This window comes from Sceloporus occidentalis, unplaced genomic scaffold, assembly GCF_023333645.1.
Source record: "Sceloporus occidentalis isolate IW3139 unplaced genomic scaffold, rSceOcc1.0.p SCAF_8, whole genome shotgun sequence".
In the NCBI taxonomy this organism is placed as follows: Eukaryota; Metazoa; Chordata; class Lepidosauria; order Squamata; family Phrynosomatidae; genus Sceloporus; species Sceloporus occidentalis.
In genome coordinates, this window is record NW_028316988.1 from 24,598,855 (window position 1) to 24,616,210 (window position 17,356).

The following is a 17,356-nucleotide window of genomic DNA, read 5'->3' on the forward strand; positions in this document are numbered from 1 at the left end:
AATGGCAAAAATTCTTATCAGTCTAGCATTCTTCTCATTGGATTCTCATGGCACTTGGAAAACCTGCTTTTCTGACATCTTCACCAAGTATGTTCAAAGATCCTTCCCAGCCCTACTCAAACTTCCCTTTCTCTTTCTTTCTCTGTTTCTCTGCATGACCCACCTCGCAGGTTTGTTGTGTAGCTGAAAGTAAGGAGGAGAGTAACTGGATATATCAAACTGAGTTCCCTGAAGGAACTTGGCAAGACATAAATGTTAACTAAGAAAGAAACAGGAAGCATGCTGTGCTATCAGTTCTGAGTTTCAGGGCTTGGACCTTGTGGGGATAGGAGGATGTCGATTGACTAATTCCATTATTTTTGTTGCAAATTAAAACTGGCTGCACGCTTTCCCTCTTGACACATGCCAAACGTAAATCCTCTTAAGTTGCAAGTGTGCGGAAAGTGCAGCCCATTGTCCATATCTTGCCTCAAAAGGCCTCTTTTGTGCAGAATCCCCAGCAGTTTCTTTTGCAAGCATCCTCTCCTCTCCTCTCGGTGAATTAACTGAGTGCAAACTTCTTTTTAGCTCTTTGAACTCCATTTGTCGCCATTAACAAAAACTGAGGACAAAGCGGGAAGAGGAGAAAGCAAGCAGGACATTTTAAAAGCAGCTGGGAAAGTGGGATTATAGTGGACCCTTGGTACCTGCTGGTTTTTGGTGCCAGGAGCACCCGTCCATACCAAAATCTCTGGATGCTCAAATCCCATTAAATACAATGGGGTATTATTATTATTATTATTATTATTATCAGAGTGGGCCCCTGCTATCTGCTGGGGTTTGGTTCCAGGACCCCACATGGAATCCAAAATTCATGGATACTCTGAAGCCTGTTACATACAATGGGGTATTACTACTACTACTACTACATTGGGTCCTTGGTATCTGCTGGGTTTTGGTTCCAGGACTCCACATAGATACAAAAATCTATGTATGCTCAAGTCCGATTAAATACAATGGATATTAAAAGGGTGTCCCTAATGCAAAATAGCAAAAACAAGGTTTTCTTTTGGGGGGGGGGGAATATATATATATATATATATATATATATATATATTTCAAGCCATGGATGATTGAATCCATGGCTACAGGGGCCAACTGTACCTGGGACCTCCCTTGCCAAACTGAGATAGTCAGAGGACATGGAAACCATACCGCCATGCCAATATGCAATGATGCCCAGCATCCATGGGTACGAAGATCAAAAGCCCAGGTTGAGAAGAGAATCCGGCTTCCTAAAAAAAGAGCTCAAAGTTGGTAGCACGTGGGTGCTGATGCCCAGGGGGTTTCAGAGGAGCAGGTGACGCCCTTACCCAGGCAAAGCCTTGGCATCATCCGTGGCAGGCTGGGCCGCATTCCGGCATGAGCAGCCAAGGGCGTGCCCACCGCCAGCTCATCCTCTCCAAAGCACTTTTCTCATCCCTGCTTCCTCCTTACCCACCATCTCTTTCTGCAACAGCCAAATGGATCTTCTGCCGCTGTCCTTCAGATACTGCAGTAAACAAAACAGGGTGGGAGGCCTATGGCACAGCCAGACCACTGGGCAATTAGCATGTGGGCACTCACTTTGGGGTTTTGCTCAGGTGGAAAGACCCCAGGAGGCTGAGTTGTGAGGGCAAGAGCAGTAGCAAGTACATTTCTACACTGCTTATCAGTGAACTCAGCACTCTCTAGGTGTGTAGAGAGATCTTGTATCACCTTTGAGACTAACTTAAATAAAGAAGTTGGCAGCAGGAGCATTCCTAGACTTCAGTCTACTTTCTCAGATGCATATGCCGGCTAAATCAGGAGAGTTGGAAGGTTTGATTTATTGGTCTTTTTTAGCCCTAGACCTCTACTTCAGCACCACATTTCAAATGAGTTGAGTTTCTTCACTGTCCATTTTTCACACCCTTGTATAAAAATCCCTTTTAGGTTGCTTGGAAAAGTTATTCCTTTTTGTTGTATCACAACTCTGAAAAACTCCTCAGAGAGCAGGATTCTGGGAACCATCATCCAGGAAAGTTACATTTCCAAACTCTTGTTTGTTTGGGATTTTTTTGAGGGGGAGGGAATGTAATTTGCATCCTTTCCAAGCTATGAAAGCATTTCAGTCTGCCTTATTCTCAATCTCTCTGTTTCTCATTCTCTTTCTCTCAGTTTCTTGTTCACAATCTCTCCATTTCTCATTCTAAAGCCATCCATTTCCCATTCTGCAAAACAAATTAAGGAAAAATGATGATCACTTCCTAGGAAGCAAGCCAAGTCGAGGAAAACTTCTGCTACACCTTCTTTTGCAGCTTTAGTGCCACAAGATGCCTTGGCTTGCTGATATTTTCTTGGCTAACCTGACCCTATCTCTGAATCCATCTTTCTCTTTGTGTTCCTGTGTGGAAGGAAGGGTTAAATCCAGCTCATGCCCCTGTTACACAAGCGCCTTGTTAAGTTATATTAGAAGGCCTCAGAAAAGTGTGTCAGTAGGACAACATGACTTCACCCGATCTTGACCGACAGGCCTGTCCACTAACGGCACCCGTGGGTGACTCAATGGAGGCCCAATGGGCAAAGGAGCCGGCCGGCCTCCGGATCCCGGTGGTACGTCAGCAATGTGTTTAGCAGATGGTGGTTATATAACCCAGTGTGGTTTGTGTATCAGCCAGCAACGACAACAAGGAGGCGAAGGAGGAATGCTTAGGGGTGAGATTGGCCAAGAGAGAGCAGTCCAAGTGGGAAGGCAGGGAAATTTTGCAGAGGTCATCTTTAATTGCAGAGTTTCGCCTTCTCTCTCTCTCATTCTTGTCTCCTACAGATTTAGCTGCAATTCCGCACCTGGTATCTGCATTCTGATGCAAATCAGCATCAGAACATTTTGTGGTCACTGATTCTGCGATTCTGTGATAAATATTGCCGGACGTTTCTGCAGCATCTTCATGCTATAAAATTATATAGCAATGGTGGGAGTGTTAAACTGTGACTCCAGAGACTAGGGTTCAAATCCCAGTTTAGCCATGGAAACCCACTGGGTGACCTTGGGCAAGTCACACTCTCTCAGCCTCAGAGAAACTCACTGAGAAAACCCTTAGGGTCACAATAAGTTGGATACTACATGAAGGCACACAACAAAAACAACGACAACGTCCCACTTTAACTGCCCTGGCTGATTCCTATAGGATCCTAGGATTTGTAGTTTGATTCCATAGTGTGCAGTAGATAAAGTGGAATTGTAGTGCTATCATTGTGTAGCATGAATGGTCCCTTCCAAACTACAAATCCTAGCCTACCTCGCAGGGTTGTTGAAAGGTTAAGAACCCTGTCAGCCATGTCGAGGGCACTGAGGATATGCAGAATATCTACAATTTTATATTCCTCCTAACTGGAGAGCATCAATGGACATCAATCCCTGATAGACACTGATGTTTCTAGATGGAGATGATATAGGTGGCTGAGAGAGTGTAGTCCCTGAAGGATTTAAGAACATTTCCATCTTTTCCCATCCATTCAATATTGTTGTTGTTGTTGTGTGCCTTCAAGTCATTTTCAACTTTTGGTGACCTTAAGGTGAAACTTCCACAGAGTTTTCTCGGCAAGCTTCTTCAAAGGGGGTTTACCATGGCCATCCTCTGAGGCTGAGAGAGTGTGACTTGCTCAGGGTCACCCAGTGGGCTTCCATGGCCAAACTAGGATTCAAACCCTGGTCTGTGGAGTCATAGTCCAACGCTCAAACCACTACACCATGATGGCTTACTGCCATTTTGTTTGGCTCCATCTTGGGCAAATCTGACTCTCTTTCCAGCCCCCTCAGTTGCAAATTGGGCGTGAGTGTGTCTTGGTATGAATAGCCTACCTCTCTGGCTTGTTGTACGGCAAAGAGGGCAATTATGATACAATGCACATAAATTATGCGGCTGTTACACAACACATTTTGTAATAATTGCCACCTCTGCTGCACAGGGTGCGGCGTTCGGATTGTCATCGTTCAGCAAGACCTTTGCAGGATTCCTTGGGGGAGGAAGAACAACCCCAATCCATCAAAAAAGAAGGGACACACAGATATGACCAAGAGATGGTTGTCGAAACTCTATAAATTCTTGATTTGGAAGGAAGGCATTTTTAGGGAAGAACATAGAAAGCTGCCCTCAAAAATGTTCCTTTTTTGTATGCTTTTAATTGTACTGTTTTTAAATATTGTAACCTGCCCCGAGTCCTAGTTTTGGGGAAAGGGAGGGATATAAATAAATATAATAAACAATAATAAATAATTGTATTTCTAGCTCAGGTTTGCTGATTGGCAGCCTTGTGTTGTGTGTTGTGTGCCTTCGTTTTCGACTTACAGCAACTGTAAGGCGAAGATATCATGGGGCTTTCTTGGCAAGATTTGCTCAGAGGAGGTTTGCCATTGCCATTCTCTGAGGCTGAGAGAGTGTGGCTTTCCTTCCAAGGATTTTTATGCTCAAGTGAAGAATCGACCCTGATCTCCGGAGTCATATTCCAACACACAAACCATTACGCCATGCTGACTTACCAAAAAGTCCGACTAATGCTGTGCTTATACTAGGTATAGGGATGTGTTGTTGTGTGCCTTCAAGTCTGCATGTCTGTGTACTAATTGTGTGTCTGCGCATGTCTATATCTCCTCCTGGGAGCCCATTTCGAAGGAACAAGGACAGGCTCTGTTGCAACCTCAGTGCTGCCGCCTGTCAAATGGGCACAACGCTTCCCAAACGCCTATAAAAATGCCTGGCTGTGTCCTGTAATGGAAAAGCTTTCTTTGCAGAGGCGGAGAAGGAAGAGGAGGCCATTTAAAATGGAAGAAATAATCTCTCCGCTTCCTTCTTGAGGTGAATCACTCGCGCTTGACAACAACAAGGCACACCTGAGTGGAAAGTATTTCTTGCAAAGTGGAGGCTGCAATCCTCACTGCTGCTGTTGTTGTTGTTGTCGTGAAGTGAAGCTGACTGAAGGGAGGCTATCATACTTTGGACATATCACAAAGGGATGCAACTCATTGCAAAGTGGAAGGCAGTTAGAAAAGAGTCCTACAACTCCCTCAAGGAAGCCCCATTTGCCTGGAGTCTGCAGTTGATGACCGGGAGATGTTTCGTCTTCCCTGGGTGCATCTGCACTGCAGAAATAACCCAGTGTGACACCATTTTAACTGCCAATGCTCAATAATGATATGGAATCCCAGGAGCTGCAATTTGCTGAGATATTTTGCCTCCTCTGTCAGAGAGCTCTGGGGCCACCACAAACTACAAATTCCAGGATGCCAAAGCATGGAGCCATGGCAGCTAACACAGGGTCAAGCTGCATTATTTCTCCAGTGCAGATGCATCACTGTTTTTAAGTCTAAGTAATGAGAAAATGAGGTCCAGCCTGCCATAGTGAGCATTGGGCTACCCCTCTGGAGACCAGGGTTCGATGCCCAGCTGAGCCATAAAACCCACTGGGCAAGTCACACTCTCTCAGCCTCCAAGGATGGCAATGGCACCCCACCCCACCCTAATGATCAAACTTGCCAAGAAAACCCCACAATGGGTTCACTGCCTTAGGGTCACCATGAGTTGGAAATCACTTGAAGGTACATCACAACAACAAATAGAAAAATATCTTATATAAACCTGCTTTGCAAGGCAGTGTGTTTGCCCTGAGATTCCTTCCTTCACTCTGAAAACTGCAGAAAGGAGTACCTTGCAGCTTGCCAAAATGCAAAATTTCCCCCCTTCTGTGCCATAGGATGCTGTTAAAATGCAGTGGAAATGAGTTCCACAAGCTCTGAACCATGTTGTTGTTGTGTGCCTTCAGGTCATTTCTGACTTATGGCGACCCTAATGCAAACCTATCACAGGGTTTTCTTGGCAAGATTTGTTCACAATGGGGAGAGTGTGACGTCTCTAAGGTGGGTTGCCATGGCCAAGTGAGGATTTGAACCCCGAGCAACAAAACTTTTGTCAGGTTGAAGAATGCAACCTCTTCTTGGGCTTCATCAAGGCAAAACTGGGCCGGCCCATAATTGTTGCACAGGTGGTTGTGAGTCACTGGGTGAAACGGTCACACTCTTGTGGAATGGGGTCACCATCAGGATGGACACAACCCTTCCACAAGGGAAAGATTTGCAGATCTCTGCCACATCAAAGGCAGAGGCTGGTTTTGGTTGTGGTGGTGGTGGTGATGATGATGATGATGATGATGATGATGATGATGATGATGATGATGCTAAGATGACGGGCCACAGAATAATGTGGCAGGGATGTGGAGAGATGGGTACCTCCATCTCTCTGCACACACCCCCATAACAAAAAGCCACAAAACATATCATTATCTTCTAATATATATTTTTCTATTTATACTTGTGTCAAACTAAGGCAAGATAACTTGATTTTTAAAAGTAGCAGAGTGCCCTCTCTTGGACTTGGATGGAGCTGCAATATCCATTATTTGTTGAGCACCTTCGTTTCTAACTTATGGCAACCCTAAGGTGAACCTATCATGGGGTTTCCTGGGGCTGAGAGAGTGTGGCTCGCCCAGGATCACCCACTGGGTTTCCATTTTCAAACAGAGAATCGAACCCTGGTCTCCAGAGTCATAGTCCAACATTCAAACCTAATGGACTATGACTCTGGAGACCAGGGATCGATTCTCTGTTTGAAAATGGAAACCCAGTGGGTGACCCTGGGTGAGTCACACTGGCTCATGGCTCCTTTACCTATAACTATTATATAATAACTTGATTATATTATAACTTATAATAACTTGATTTTAAATGTTGTTGTGTGCTTTCAACTCATTTGCAACTTATGGTGAATTTATCACAGGGTTTTCTTGGCAGGGTTTGTTCAAAGTGGGGTTTGCCATTGCTTTTAAGTTCGAAAGGCCTCTAACTCTCTTGCATCTCTGCAAAACTGCAAACGTTTTCATGATTGCTTTTAAGTTCTAAAGGCAAAGGTTTAACAGTATGCTCTTTTCTTCTCTTCCTTCCTTTTCTTCTTCCCCCTTCCCTCCCGTCGGCTTTCTGCAGCACAAATCGAGGTGATTCCTTGCAAGATATGTGGGGATAAATCTTCCGGGATCCACTACGGGGTGATCACCTGTGAAGGATGCAAAGTGAGTTGTGAGAAGGAGAAACTCATTTGAAAAAGGGTAAAGGGAGCAGATGAGTCTTGGAGCAAAGTTGCAATCGCTTGTACAGTCCTGTCCGAAGACACAGAAATAATCCAGTTTGACATCACTAACTGTCCTAGCTCAGTACTATGGAGTTCTGGAAATGTAATTTGTTGTGGCACCAGAACTCTCTGACAGAGAAGGCTAAATGTCTCACAAAGCTACAGTTCCCAGAATTTCATTCTGAGCTAAGGCAGTTAAAGTGGTGTCAAACTGGATTATTTCTGCAGTGTAGATGTAGCCATGGCACCTGCAATCCTAATCCTAGGGCCAGACAACAAGAAAGATCTATCTTGTGTCCCTATTTCCTGCCTTCATGGCCTTTTGTGAGCCACATCATTGCTTTAGAAGAGACATTATGTCACCCCCAACCACCATTGTGGTCAATATTCTCCTTTTTTTATTTATTCTGGGTTGTTCCTTTTGGAGGGGGAAGTTCTGGTAAATTCAGGTAAATGGTTGCTTTCCTGATCACAGATGCATTTTTAGAGGAATCATTCTTGCAGTGCAAAATATTTTGTGGGTGATCTCATTTGTTTTCTCCCTATCTTGTTCCCCACTACCCTTCCATGCAGGGTTTCTTCCGCAGAAGTCAACAGAATAATGCTACTTACTCTTGCTCAAGGCAGAGGAACTGCCTCATCGACAGAACCAACCGGAACCGGTGTCAGCATTGCCGCTTGCAAAAGTGTTTGGCGCTGGGCATGTCCCGGGACGGTGAGTTTCCTTGGAGTTAGCAAGACCTTTGCCTGAGACACTTTTAACTAACTATCTAAACAAATAAATCAAACTTAGGGTGTATCTACATTGTAGCCATGAATAAAACTACTTTTAAATACCTTCCAAAGACGACTAAGAGTGCATCTCTATGGTAAAAATAATGCTTTTTCCTATGGAATCCTGAGATCTGCGGTTTTATCAGGTCTTTAGCCTTCTCTGCCAAAGGGTACTACAAAGCTACAAATCCTTGCATTCCATAGGATGGAGCTACAGCCCTTAAAATTGGTCTCAAACTGCATTATTTCTACAGTGTAGATGCACCCTTTTGTCTTATTTGTAAAAGTAGTTTTACTCACAACTACATTGTCTTCTTTGTAAGATATTCAAATGTAGTTTTAAATACCGAGGGACCACTATAATAATAATGTGTTGTTGTTTTGTGCCTTCAAGTGGTTTCCAACTTATGGTGACCCTAAGGCCTGACATGGGGTTTTCTTGGCAAGATTCTTCAGAGGGGGTTTGCCCTTGCCTTCCTCTGAGTCTGAGAGTGTGTGACTTGCCCAAGGTAGCAACAAGCGAATCCCCTGAGTTTTGTTCTTCTTGCAGCGGTCAAGTTTGGCCGGATGTCGAAGAAGCAACGGGACAGCCTTTACGCCGAGGTGCAGAAGCACCAACAGAACCAAGAGCAAGGCAGTGGGGCCAAGGATGACCCGGAGACCCACTCACGGGTCTACACCACCAGTGTCAGCAGCGGCCTCTCCGACCTGGACGACATCTCCATGCTCTCCGACGGTTTCCTCTTCGACTTCCCCTTGACCCCCGACGGGAACAGCACATACTACAACCTCGACCTCCTGACCTCGGCCCAGCCCTCCCCAGACCAGTCCAGCCTTGACCTCAGCGACGCCAAACTCATCAAACAGGAATCCCTCTACGAACTGATGCTGGAGCCCTCCCTCTTCCCCCATGGCCCCCTCGAAAACGGCCCCTTGGCCTCGGACGTTTCCATGATGGAGATCGGTGAGTACCCATCAGCATCCTCTCCAACCATCTTAGTTTGGTGGGGACAGTCCCTATTAATCTTCTGCAGTCCTGCATTTTCAGCCGCGTTTGCAATGTCCTGGTTTTCTCTCCCCACCTCCACTTTGTCCTCAGTTTAATTGCTGCAAACTGAGTTCAGAGAATGAAAATGGTTTCAGTGCAGGGACTATCTACCTGCACACTTCTTCTGATGTTTTGTTTTGGCCATGTCCAGGTGCTTTTAGTCCTGGCTTCTGCTGGAACATGGCCTTTCCAAATTAGAACTCAGCTCCCAGGCTGATAAAAGCTTCCCCACCTAACTGATCAAGGGCAAAACATTATCAGTTATGGGACTAGACACATAGAAGACCACAACCAGTCAGAGATAAAGTCAGCATTTGCCTCTGTATCAGCTATGTAAGGGGTGAGAGTTGGGTATCCTCTTTTGCCTGAGTTTCTGGTTCAAGTCCTGACATATCACCCTTCCAAGGTTATCGTGTAACATGGTTATCGTCTTATGGCAGATTAGGCCTGGAAAGAGAATTTTAGATCTGATTATGATAAGAAAAATATCCTAAAAGAGTCTGTATGTTATATTCACTAGAGTGCCTAGCCCAGAATGTGGTCAAGTCACACTTGGAGACCTCACAATACACCAGCGAAGAGCTGAAGAGGCTAGCCTGGACACTTTACTCGCAGGAAGAAATTAGAAACATGCAGAATAAGGTGGGTTTTTGTCATCTGCTGGAAACACAAGACTGCCAGAAAGCCCTTGTTGGATGGGACCAAAGAGCCATCTGGGTCTGGCGTCACTGCAAATTATGAAGATGTGGTCAGTCTTGGTTCTATGGGGAAGGAAAGATGCCTTCATTTCTTCACCCTACAAGCCTAGACCTGCAAGTAGGATAACAAAGAAAGAATATTTAAAAATATTCAGTGAGAGATTGAAAAACATATTTCTTGCATGTTGGGAAGCACTGTTGGGAAGAATCCTGAACTGATGAGATACTTTGTAATTTGGGACTCATTCTGTACAAAATTCACATGTAGTTGTTTTGCACAGAAAGGAGCATTTTGGTTTTTTCTGTGCAGAAAAGGAAGCTGCTTTTCTGCCCAGAAAATGAGGTTGTTGATGCCTTTTCCACCTTTTCTCCACAGAGCTGTGAGGCCATGTGGCAGGAATGTGCTATCCAGATCTCCAATGCCATCCAGTATGTCGTGGAGTTTGCCAAACGGATTGACGGCTTTATGGAGCTCTGTCAGAATGACCAAATCATTCTCCTCAAAGCAGGTGAGAAGAGAGAAAAACACGGATGATCCTTCTCCCAGTGGGTTTCCATGGCCAACCAGAGATTTGGGGATTCTGGGAGGTATCATCCAAAAAACAGAACTTCTCCAAGCTTGGTGCAGACAATGTGTGAGTAGTTGGGATGTAGTGAGACCTAAATGCACCAGCTCTCTACATCCAACTCCTTCTCAAACAAACCCTCCTGCAAAATTAGCTAGTAACAAATTTCCTGAAAAAGATGAAAACAAAAGAGTTCAGTTTGGTTTCTAGACAGTTCTAGTCTGAATGGCCAAATGAAGGAAGACCATTTCGTTGAAACACTGCTCACGCATGGCATCATGGGCCCTTCCAGGTGTTACTGGACTGTAGTCCCCCTCATCCATAACCAGCATCGCCAGTAGCAAGGAATGCTGGGCATTGCGGCCCAAACATCTGCAAAGGTTCATGGTCTTGAATCCCTGAAGTAATTTTATCTTTTAAACCTTTTGTTAACACACTTTCCTTCCTCTTTTTGCCTGCATCAGGCTGCCTGGAAGTTCTCCTCATCCGGATGATCCGCACCTTCAACCCTTTGAACAACATGATGCTTTTTGCAGGAAAGTACGGCGGGATGCAAATGTTCAAGGCTCTGGGTAAGAAATTCAACCAGTCCAAAAGGCATAGACAATGACATCTTACCGTATATGATATTAACTTATTAATTTCTTGCAAGTAGAAATTGTACCAAATTACCAAATAGGGTTGCTGTACCATTAGGATCAATCCAGGCCTGAGATTTTTCAGCCCAAAACTAAGACTTAGAAATGGTCCTTGGTGATTCCTTTAAGCATCATGCATTAAGTACTAACCACAGTTACCCACAGTTTATCATTCAAGCTGTAGGATCGCAATGGCTGTTTTAGTTGCTGTATCATATTGTTGACCTCCACTGTCTCCATTTTTCCTCTTCCTTTAGGCTGCGACGACCTCATCAATTCCATCTTTGAGCTGGGGAAGAACCTTTGCCGGCTACAGCTCTCAGATGAGGAGATGGCGCTTTTCACAGCCGCAGTCCTGCTCTCCCCAGGTTTGTGATAAGCTGCAAGAGAAAAGATGGCTGGCATCTGCCCAGAATCCCCTGTCCAGCATGTCAATTAGTGGATTCTGGGAGCTGTAGTCCCCAAACACCTTCCAGGCTCCAACACCAACACTGAGCATGGGATGTTCTTTTGCAGATCGCCCCTGGCTTTCCGAACCGAAGAAGGTGCAGAAACTCCAGGATAAAATCTACTTGGCTTTGCAGCATGAGATCCAGAAGAAAAATGCCAATGAAGACAGACTTTCCAAGGTAAACAATATATAATAGGCCACAGAGCAGGCTTGGTGGCTGACTGCGGAAGAGCCAAAAAGGGGGTTGATGTGGAAAGAAAGTAAGCATCCTCCTGGGCATAGGTGGATGAATGAAATGGATCTGAAAAAGTGGGATGATAGAGGATTAATTGGGATTATCTCTGCCAAATTGGGAGAGGTGGAGGGTATGCTTTAGGCATTCACATATTCAGGATCTCACCTTCCTATCCTGGCTAGACAAGGACAGTCCCAATTAATCCTCTCTCATCTCACTTTTTCAACTGCTTTTAAAATGTCCTGGTTTCTCTCTCTTCCTCCCATTTTCTTCCTTTGTCTCCATCTTACTAGTTACTGCAAACTGAGTTCGTACTCTCCAATTGTCCCAGTTTGGCAGGGATAGTCCCAGTTAACCCTCTGCCATCCCACTTTTTCAGCTGCTTTTAAAATGCTCCAGTTGTCCTTTCTCCTCCTCCCACTTTTCCCCTTTGTCCTAAGTTCCCTTCAGTTGCTGCAAATGTTCAAAGTACAAAAGTAGTTTGCACTCCATTAACTCATCAGCAGACAGTGTCTTGCCCTTTCCAGCAGGCCCAGGCAAAAGCAAACTACTGCAACCTGTTTATTCTTCTTCATTAATACCATTAATTACATTTGCCATCTTGACCACGTATGGCTTGGGTACCTGTGTCCCACTTTTCTTTTCTAAATTGTATTTCTAAATGTGCAAGAAATTTTAAGGACTAAAGGAAAACTTCATGATTCGAGCAGAATTCATATTTGGGGAGTCAGTGTCCTCATTCGCAACCGCCCCTGTCCTTTCTTTAACCTGGCTTTCTCCCACGTCTCCAGATTGTCTCCAAACTTCCCCTGATGAAGACCATTTGCAACCTTCACCTGGACAAGTTGGAATTTTTCCGCCTGGTCCATCCGGAGACGGCGACGAACTTCCCGCCCCTTTACAAGGAGGTCTTCAACTCTGAGCTTCACTACAGCGACCACCGAGAAAGCTAAGGCACGGCCCGAATTCAGAGAAAGAGGGACCAAATTTGGCAAGGCTTATAGGGCCAAGGAGTTGGGGGGAGGCTGAACAATTGGGACCAAAAGGCCCTGTCGCTTCCAGAAGAGGTTTTATTTGGAACAAGGGGACCTTCCTGTCTGCCACTGAATGTAAACGCACCTTTGGAAGACCTAAAAGATTTTAAAACCTGGACTCTTCTTGCCGTACCGGTGAATGTGAAAAGCCCTCCGGTCGCGAGGATGCTGCCACTAAGTCGCAGTGTTGCGAGCCTGTTCCGATGGCACACTTGCTTTCTCTCCACTTGTCCATCCCATCGCCATGCTTGTGTACCACTTGCCGAATCTATGGGACCAACGTCTGACCCTTGTGTGTCCCACAGACCCTTACTAAACCCTCCTCTACCTGCCTCATGCGACACGTTTGTATGCTTTGGGGAAAGAGGAAGATCTCCAAATTGTTAACTCTGGTGTATTTCAGCAACACAACGCTGGATGTGTGAGTGTGCAACCAGGGTGTGTGCAAGTCAAAGGTGGGAAGATGATGTGGGACAAGTCATTTAGGAGAGGAAGCCGGAGCAGAGGAGCGTATCTGGAACAATGCCATTTTGAATTTAATAATATTATTATTATTTTGCAAATGTAGAAGGCAGCAGGAGATTTAAAGCTGGGGGGCTGGACCCTCCAATGAAAGAGAAAGAAGAAGAAACTGGTTAGACTCAGTAATGCATTTCTGTCTGAGAAATAATGCTGCTAAATTGAGAAGGAGAAAGACTACTCTCCATTTAGGGACCAGGAGATGATGGAAAACGATCCTCTGATTAGACTCCATCTCCCACCATCCCCATTCCGGATGGGGCCGATGGCTACTGAGATCTGTCAGTATTTGGACTGGGGTGCAGGTTGTTCTAGATTTTTTTCTGTGTTGTGGGTAGAATAATCCAGTCCTTCTCAGCGCAATGCTGGAGCGACATCCACTGCCCTTTGAAGAGAGAGATGGATCATGCTACAAATCCATGTTTGGCCAAGGGCACAAAATGTGTGCGAGCTTTGGAGATGATGGTCAGATCTTTTGATTGCAAAAAATGTGCAAGCTTTGGAGAGAAACGGAGACAAATCTCTTTAATCACAAAAGTGTAGACGCTTTGGAGGTAGCCAGATCACTTCATCGCGAAAGTGTGCAAGCTTTGGAGATAGTCGGATCTCTCCACTGCAAAAGTGAAGCAAACTTTGGAGGTAGCCACATCTCTTCATTGCAAAAGTGTGCAAGCTTTGGAGATAGCCAGATGTCTTTGCTGTCTTTCTCTTTTTTACACACATGTGCACCTATGTACACACACACACACACACACACACACACACACACTTCAAGTAAACTTTATTGGCTGCCAGGGATGTAAACTCTTCACTTCCCATATGCAAGAATGAATCATTTCAAACGTTTGCTGCACACATTGGGTGAAATTACGAAAGGTTTCACTCATTTGTGAGTGATTTTTGCCCCTCAGGATATATTTTATTCATGAAACATTCCTTTGTACCAATTTTTCACACACAAAAAGCTACATTTTCTACAAAAAAGAACCAGGTCCGCTTTCACACTACTCAGCTATTGCAGTATGAAACCACTTGAACTGCTGTGGCGTGGAATCCTGGGATTTGTTGTTTTAAATGGTCTTTATCCATCTCTGCTAAGAGTGCTGGTGCCTCTCACCAAACTACAAATCCCAAGATTTCTGTAGGCGGGAGCCATGGTAGTTAAAATGGTGTCAAACTGCATTATTTCTAAAGTGTAGATGCACTCTGTGCCACCAATTGAATTCTCCTCTCCTTGTAAATTGCACTTTATTCCTCTGATCTAGTCAAATGGATCCGGGTTTAATCCTAACTCCAAAAACAGCACCGCTACCGATGAGTCGTATTTGACCATCTCCAAATTTTAATAATAATAATAATAATAATAATTTGTAAATATCCGCCAAATAACTTGGTTGAAAAATGTCTTGGATGCGTTAATTCCCCGTGTTAATTCCTCTAAGGCCACACACTGCTAATAACTGTACTTGTGCACTTTTCCTTTCTAAAGATATATGCTTGTTTGTTTTTAAATTAAACGAATGCCGAATACTTGACATTTCCTAAGGATGCTCCTACATATCCTCCAGATTTGTCCCAATTAATCCTCTGCCGTCCCACTTTTTCATCTGTTTCCAAAATGTCCTGCTTTCCCTCTCCTCCTCCCCGTCGTTCTCAGTTTACTTTAATTGCTGCAAACTGCATTCAAAGTAGTTTGCACTCGGTTAACTCAGCGGGAGAAAAAGAAGAGGAGGTTCCCCCCCCCAATCTTTCCCTTTTCTAGTTGTGTTTTCCACTAGATAATTCATGATGTCTGTGCCAAACTGCTAGGATTTTCTGGAGACAGATATGCTGACAACAAAGCCAGTATATTGTATAGGTTTGTAGAAGAGAAACACCTTTTGAGGTTTCAAACATCGCCAAAAACAAGAGAGTGATTCTGAGGAGTAAAGCGAAGAGTAGGGAAGGGATTGCACCCCATGAACATTCAAATATCCAATCTACACCCCACAATATTCAATTTTAACTCTTGACTATTCAGTCTGCAATCTGCACTCCAGAGGCTGGATGGCCATCTGTCAATGGGGATGCTTTGATAGTGAATTCCTGCATGTCTGAATTGGGTTGGACTGGATGGACCTTGGGGTCTCTTCCAACTCTACAGTTCTATGAAATATTCAATCTGAACTCCACGAATATACAATCTGCACCCCACAAATATTCAGTCTAAACCCCATGAATGTCGAATCTGCACCCTACAAATATTCAGTCTTAATCCAGTGAATAGTCAGTCTGCAATCTGTACCCCACAAATATTCAAACTGAACCCCTTGGATATCTAGTCTTCAAATATTCCCTACAAATTTTCAATCTTAACCCATTGAATAGTCAGTCTGCAATCTGCACCCTACAAATTTTCAATCTTAACCCAATGAATAGTCAAATTTCAGTTTTAACCCCATGAATATTCAGTCTGCAATATTTCAGTTTGCACTCTACAAATATTCAATGCAAACCTCTCAAATATCCAATCTGCAATCTGCACCCTACAGATATTTAGTCTGAACCCCACAAATATCCAGTCTGCAATTTGCACCCTATAAATATTCAATCTGAACCCTATTAATAATCCAGTCTGTACCCCACAAACTTCCAATCTGAACCACATGACTATCCAGTCTGCAATCTGAACCCTATGAATATTCAATCTGGACTCTATTAATATTCCAGTCTGTACCCTACAAACATTGAGTCTGAACCGCACAAATATCCAGTCTGCATTTGGCACCTTGTGAACATTCAATCTGAACCCCACAAATATTCAGTCTGCAACCTGACACACAACGCTGCCTTTTCCTGGCTTTCCAGTGTTCAGAAAAGAAAACCCTCATAGGTTTCTCGCCCTCGTGGCTCAGAACGAATATGGAGGAACACATGTTTTTCCCCATAATGTTAAGTCTAGCAGAGAGATTTTAGGAGTCTCTGGAAGGAGCGCGGATTCATCTTTTCCCCCTCAACCGACACACATATACTTTCATTCTTTCTCTCTCTCCGTATGAACCCAGACATATATGTCTATATATATTTTTAATATATATATATAAGTAATGGAAGCTTAGATGGATATTTATCACCTCTCGAACCCTCGCACTGTGTACAAAAAAGAGGACAAAAACAAAGTCGGTTAATATATTTATTCTTGTGAATGTCGGTGCAAATGAGAAAACCCATAAAGTCGCAGCCTGCTTTTCTTTCTTTCTTCCGTTCTTTCTTTTAACAAACAAAAACGAGTTTGTGTTTTGAACGAAACAGAGGAAAGATACCGGAAATGTTTGTGAAACACTGAAACACACCCACAACACACACACACAAACACACCCGCAACACAAAACGCACACTTGTTTAGGGTTACGGACAGGTGTTTTGTTTCCCCCCCCCCGAAAGGAAATGCATTTTAGCGTTAGAAATTAATGGACCGCTTCTATTCGCATTGAATGTCTTGTTTGTGTAAAATTGTAATTTCTATTTTTTTAAACGAAGAAGAAGAATAAAAAGAAGGAGGAGAAGAAGGAGAACAAAGAGGTTAAAAAGGACAGGTTTGGTTTTAAAAAACGTGGAACAAAAAGTGAAACGGTGGGTGGGAAAGGTTTTATTTAAACGGGACGGACTTTGCGGGTTGGTTTCGTTTGGGTTTGTTTTTCCGTACAAATTTCAAAGTAATATAATAATGTATTTAATAAAAGCAAAAGGCAAAGCGAGACAAAAGAAACGTTGGAATCGGATGTACCCTATAGAGAGATAATCTGTATATTGCACAAGAAGACCCTTAACGAGTCGGAAATAATGGTTAAAAAGTGTTTTTTTCAGGGCAAATAAAATAAAAAATTGAGTTTTGGTGTCTTTTTAAATCGTTTCGCCTCTTTTTGCGCCGAAACACACTGGAGAAATAATCCAGTTTGAGACCGCTTTAACTCTTTCTGGCTCAAGGCTATGGAATTCTGGGAGCTGGAGTTTGTTGTGGGGCCCAGAGCGGAGCAGAGCTCCGCTCTGGGCCCCACAACAAACTCCAACTCCCAGAATTCCATAGGAAAGAGTCAGACAAAGAGTTAAAGCGGTCTCAAACTGGATTATTTCTCCAGTGTGGATGCAGCCTCAAATGGCTATGGAATCCTGGGATTTATAGTTTGGTGAGGCACCACAGATGGCTCAAGGGGCCTGTTACAACTACCAACCCTA

At 44.0% G+C, this 17,356-nt stretch overlaps 1 protein-coding gene across 5 annotated transcripts in view; it reads left to right on the top strand.

Annotated features, from left to right (window-relative positions):
• Positions 1-16,985, top strand: part of LOC149308311 (nuclear receptor ROR-beta-like) — a 53,773-nt gene extending 36,788 nt beyond the window's left edge. For all 5 annotated transcript variants that reach the window (XM_089535518.1, XM_089535519.1, XM_089535520.1 and 2 more), the window contains 9 exons: positions 7,034-7,119; positions 7,752-7,893; positions 8,503-8,916; positions 9,521-9,642; positions 10,075-10,207; positions 10,729-10,836; positions 11,160-11,270; positions 11,419-11,531; positions 12,380-16,985. In XM_089535518.1, coding sequence (XP_089391644.1) covers positions 7,034-7,119; positions 7,752-7,893; positions 8,503-8,916; positions 9,521-9,642; positions 10,075-10,207; positions 10,729-10,836; positions 11,160-11,270; positions 11,419-11,531; positions 12,380-12,541 — 1,391 coding nt within the window. In that variant the 3' untranslated portion in view covers positions 12,542-16,985. The remainder of the gene's footprint in view (positions 1-7,033; positions 7,120-7,751; positions 7,894-8,502; positions 8,917-9,520; positions 9,643-10,074; positions 10,208-10,728; positions 10,837-11,159; positions 11,271-11,418; positions 11,532-12,379) is intronic.
• The last annotated feature ends 371 nt before the right edge of the window (positions 16,986-17,356 follow it).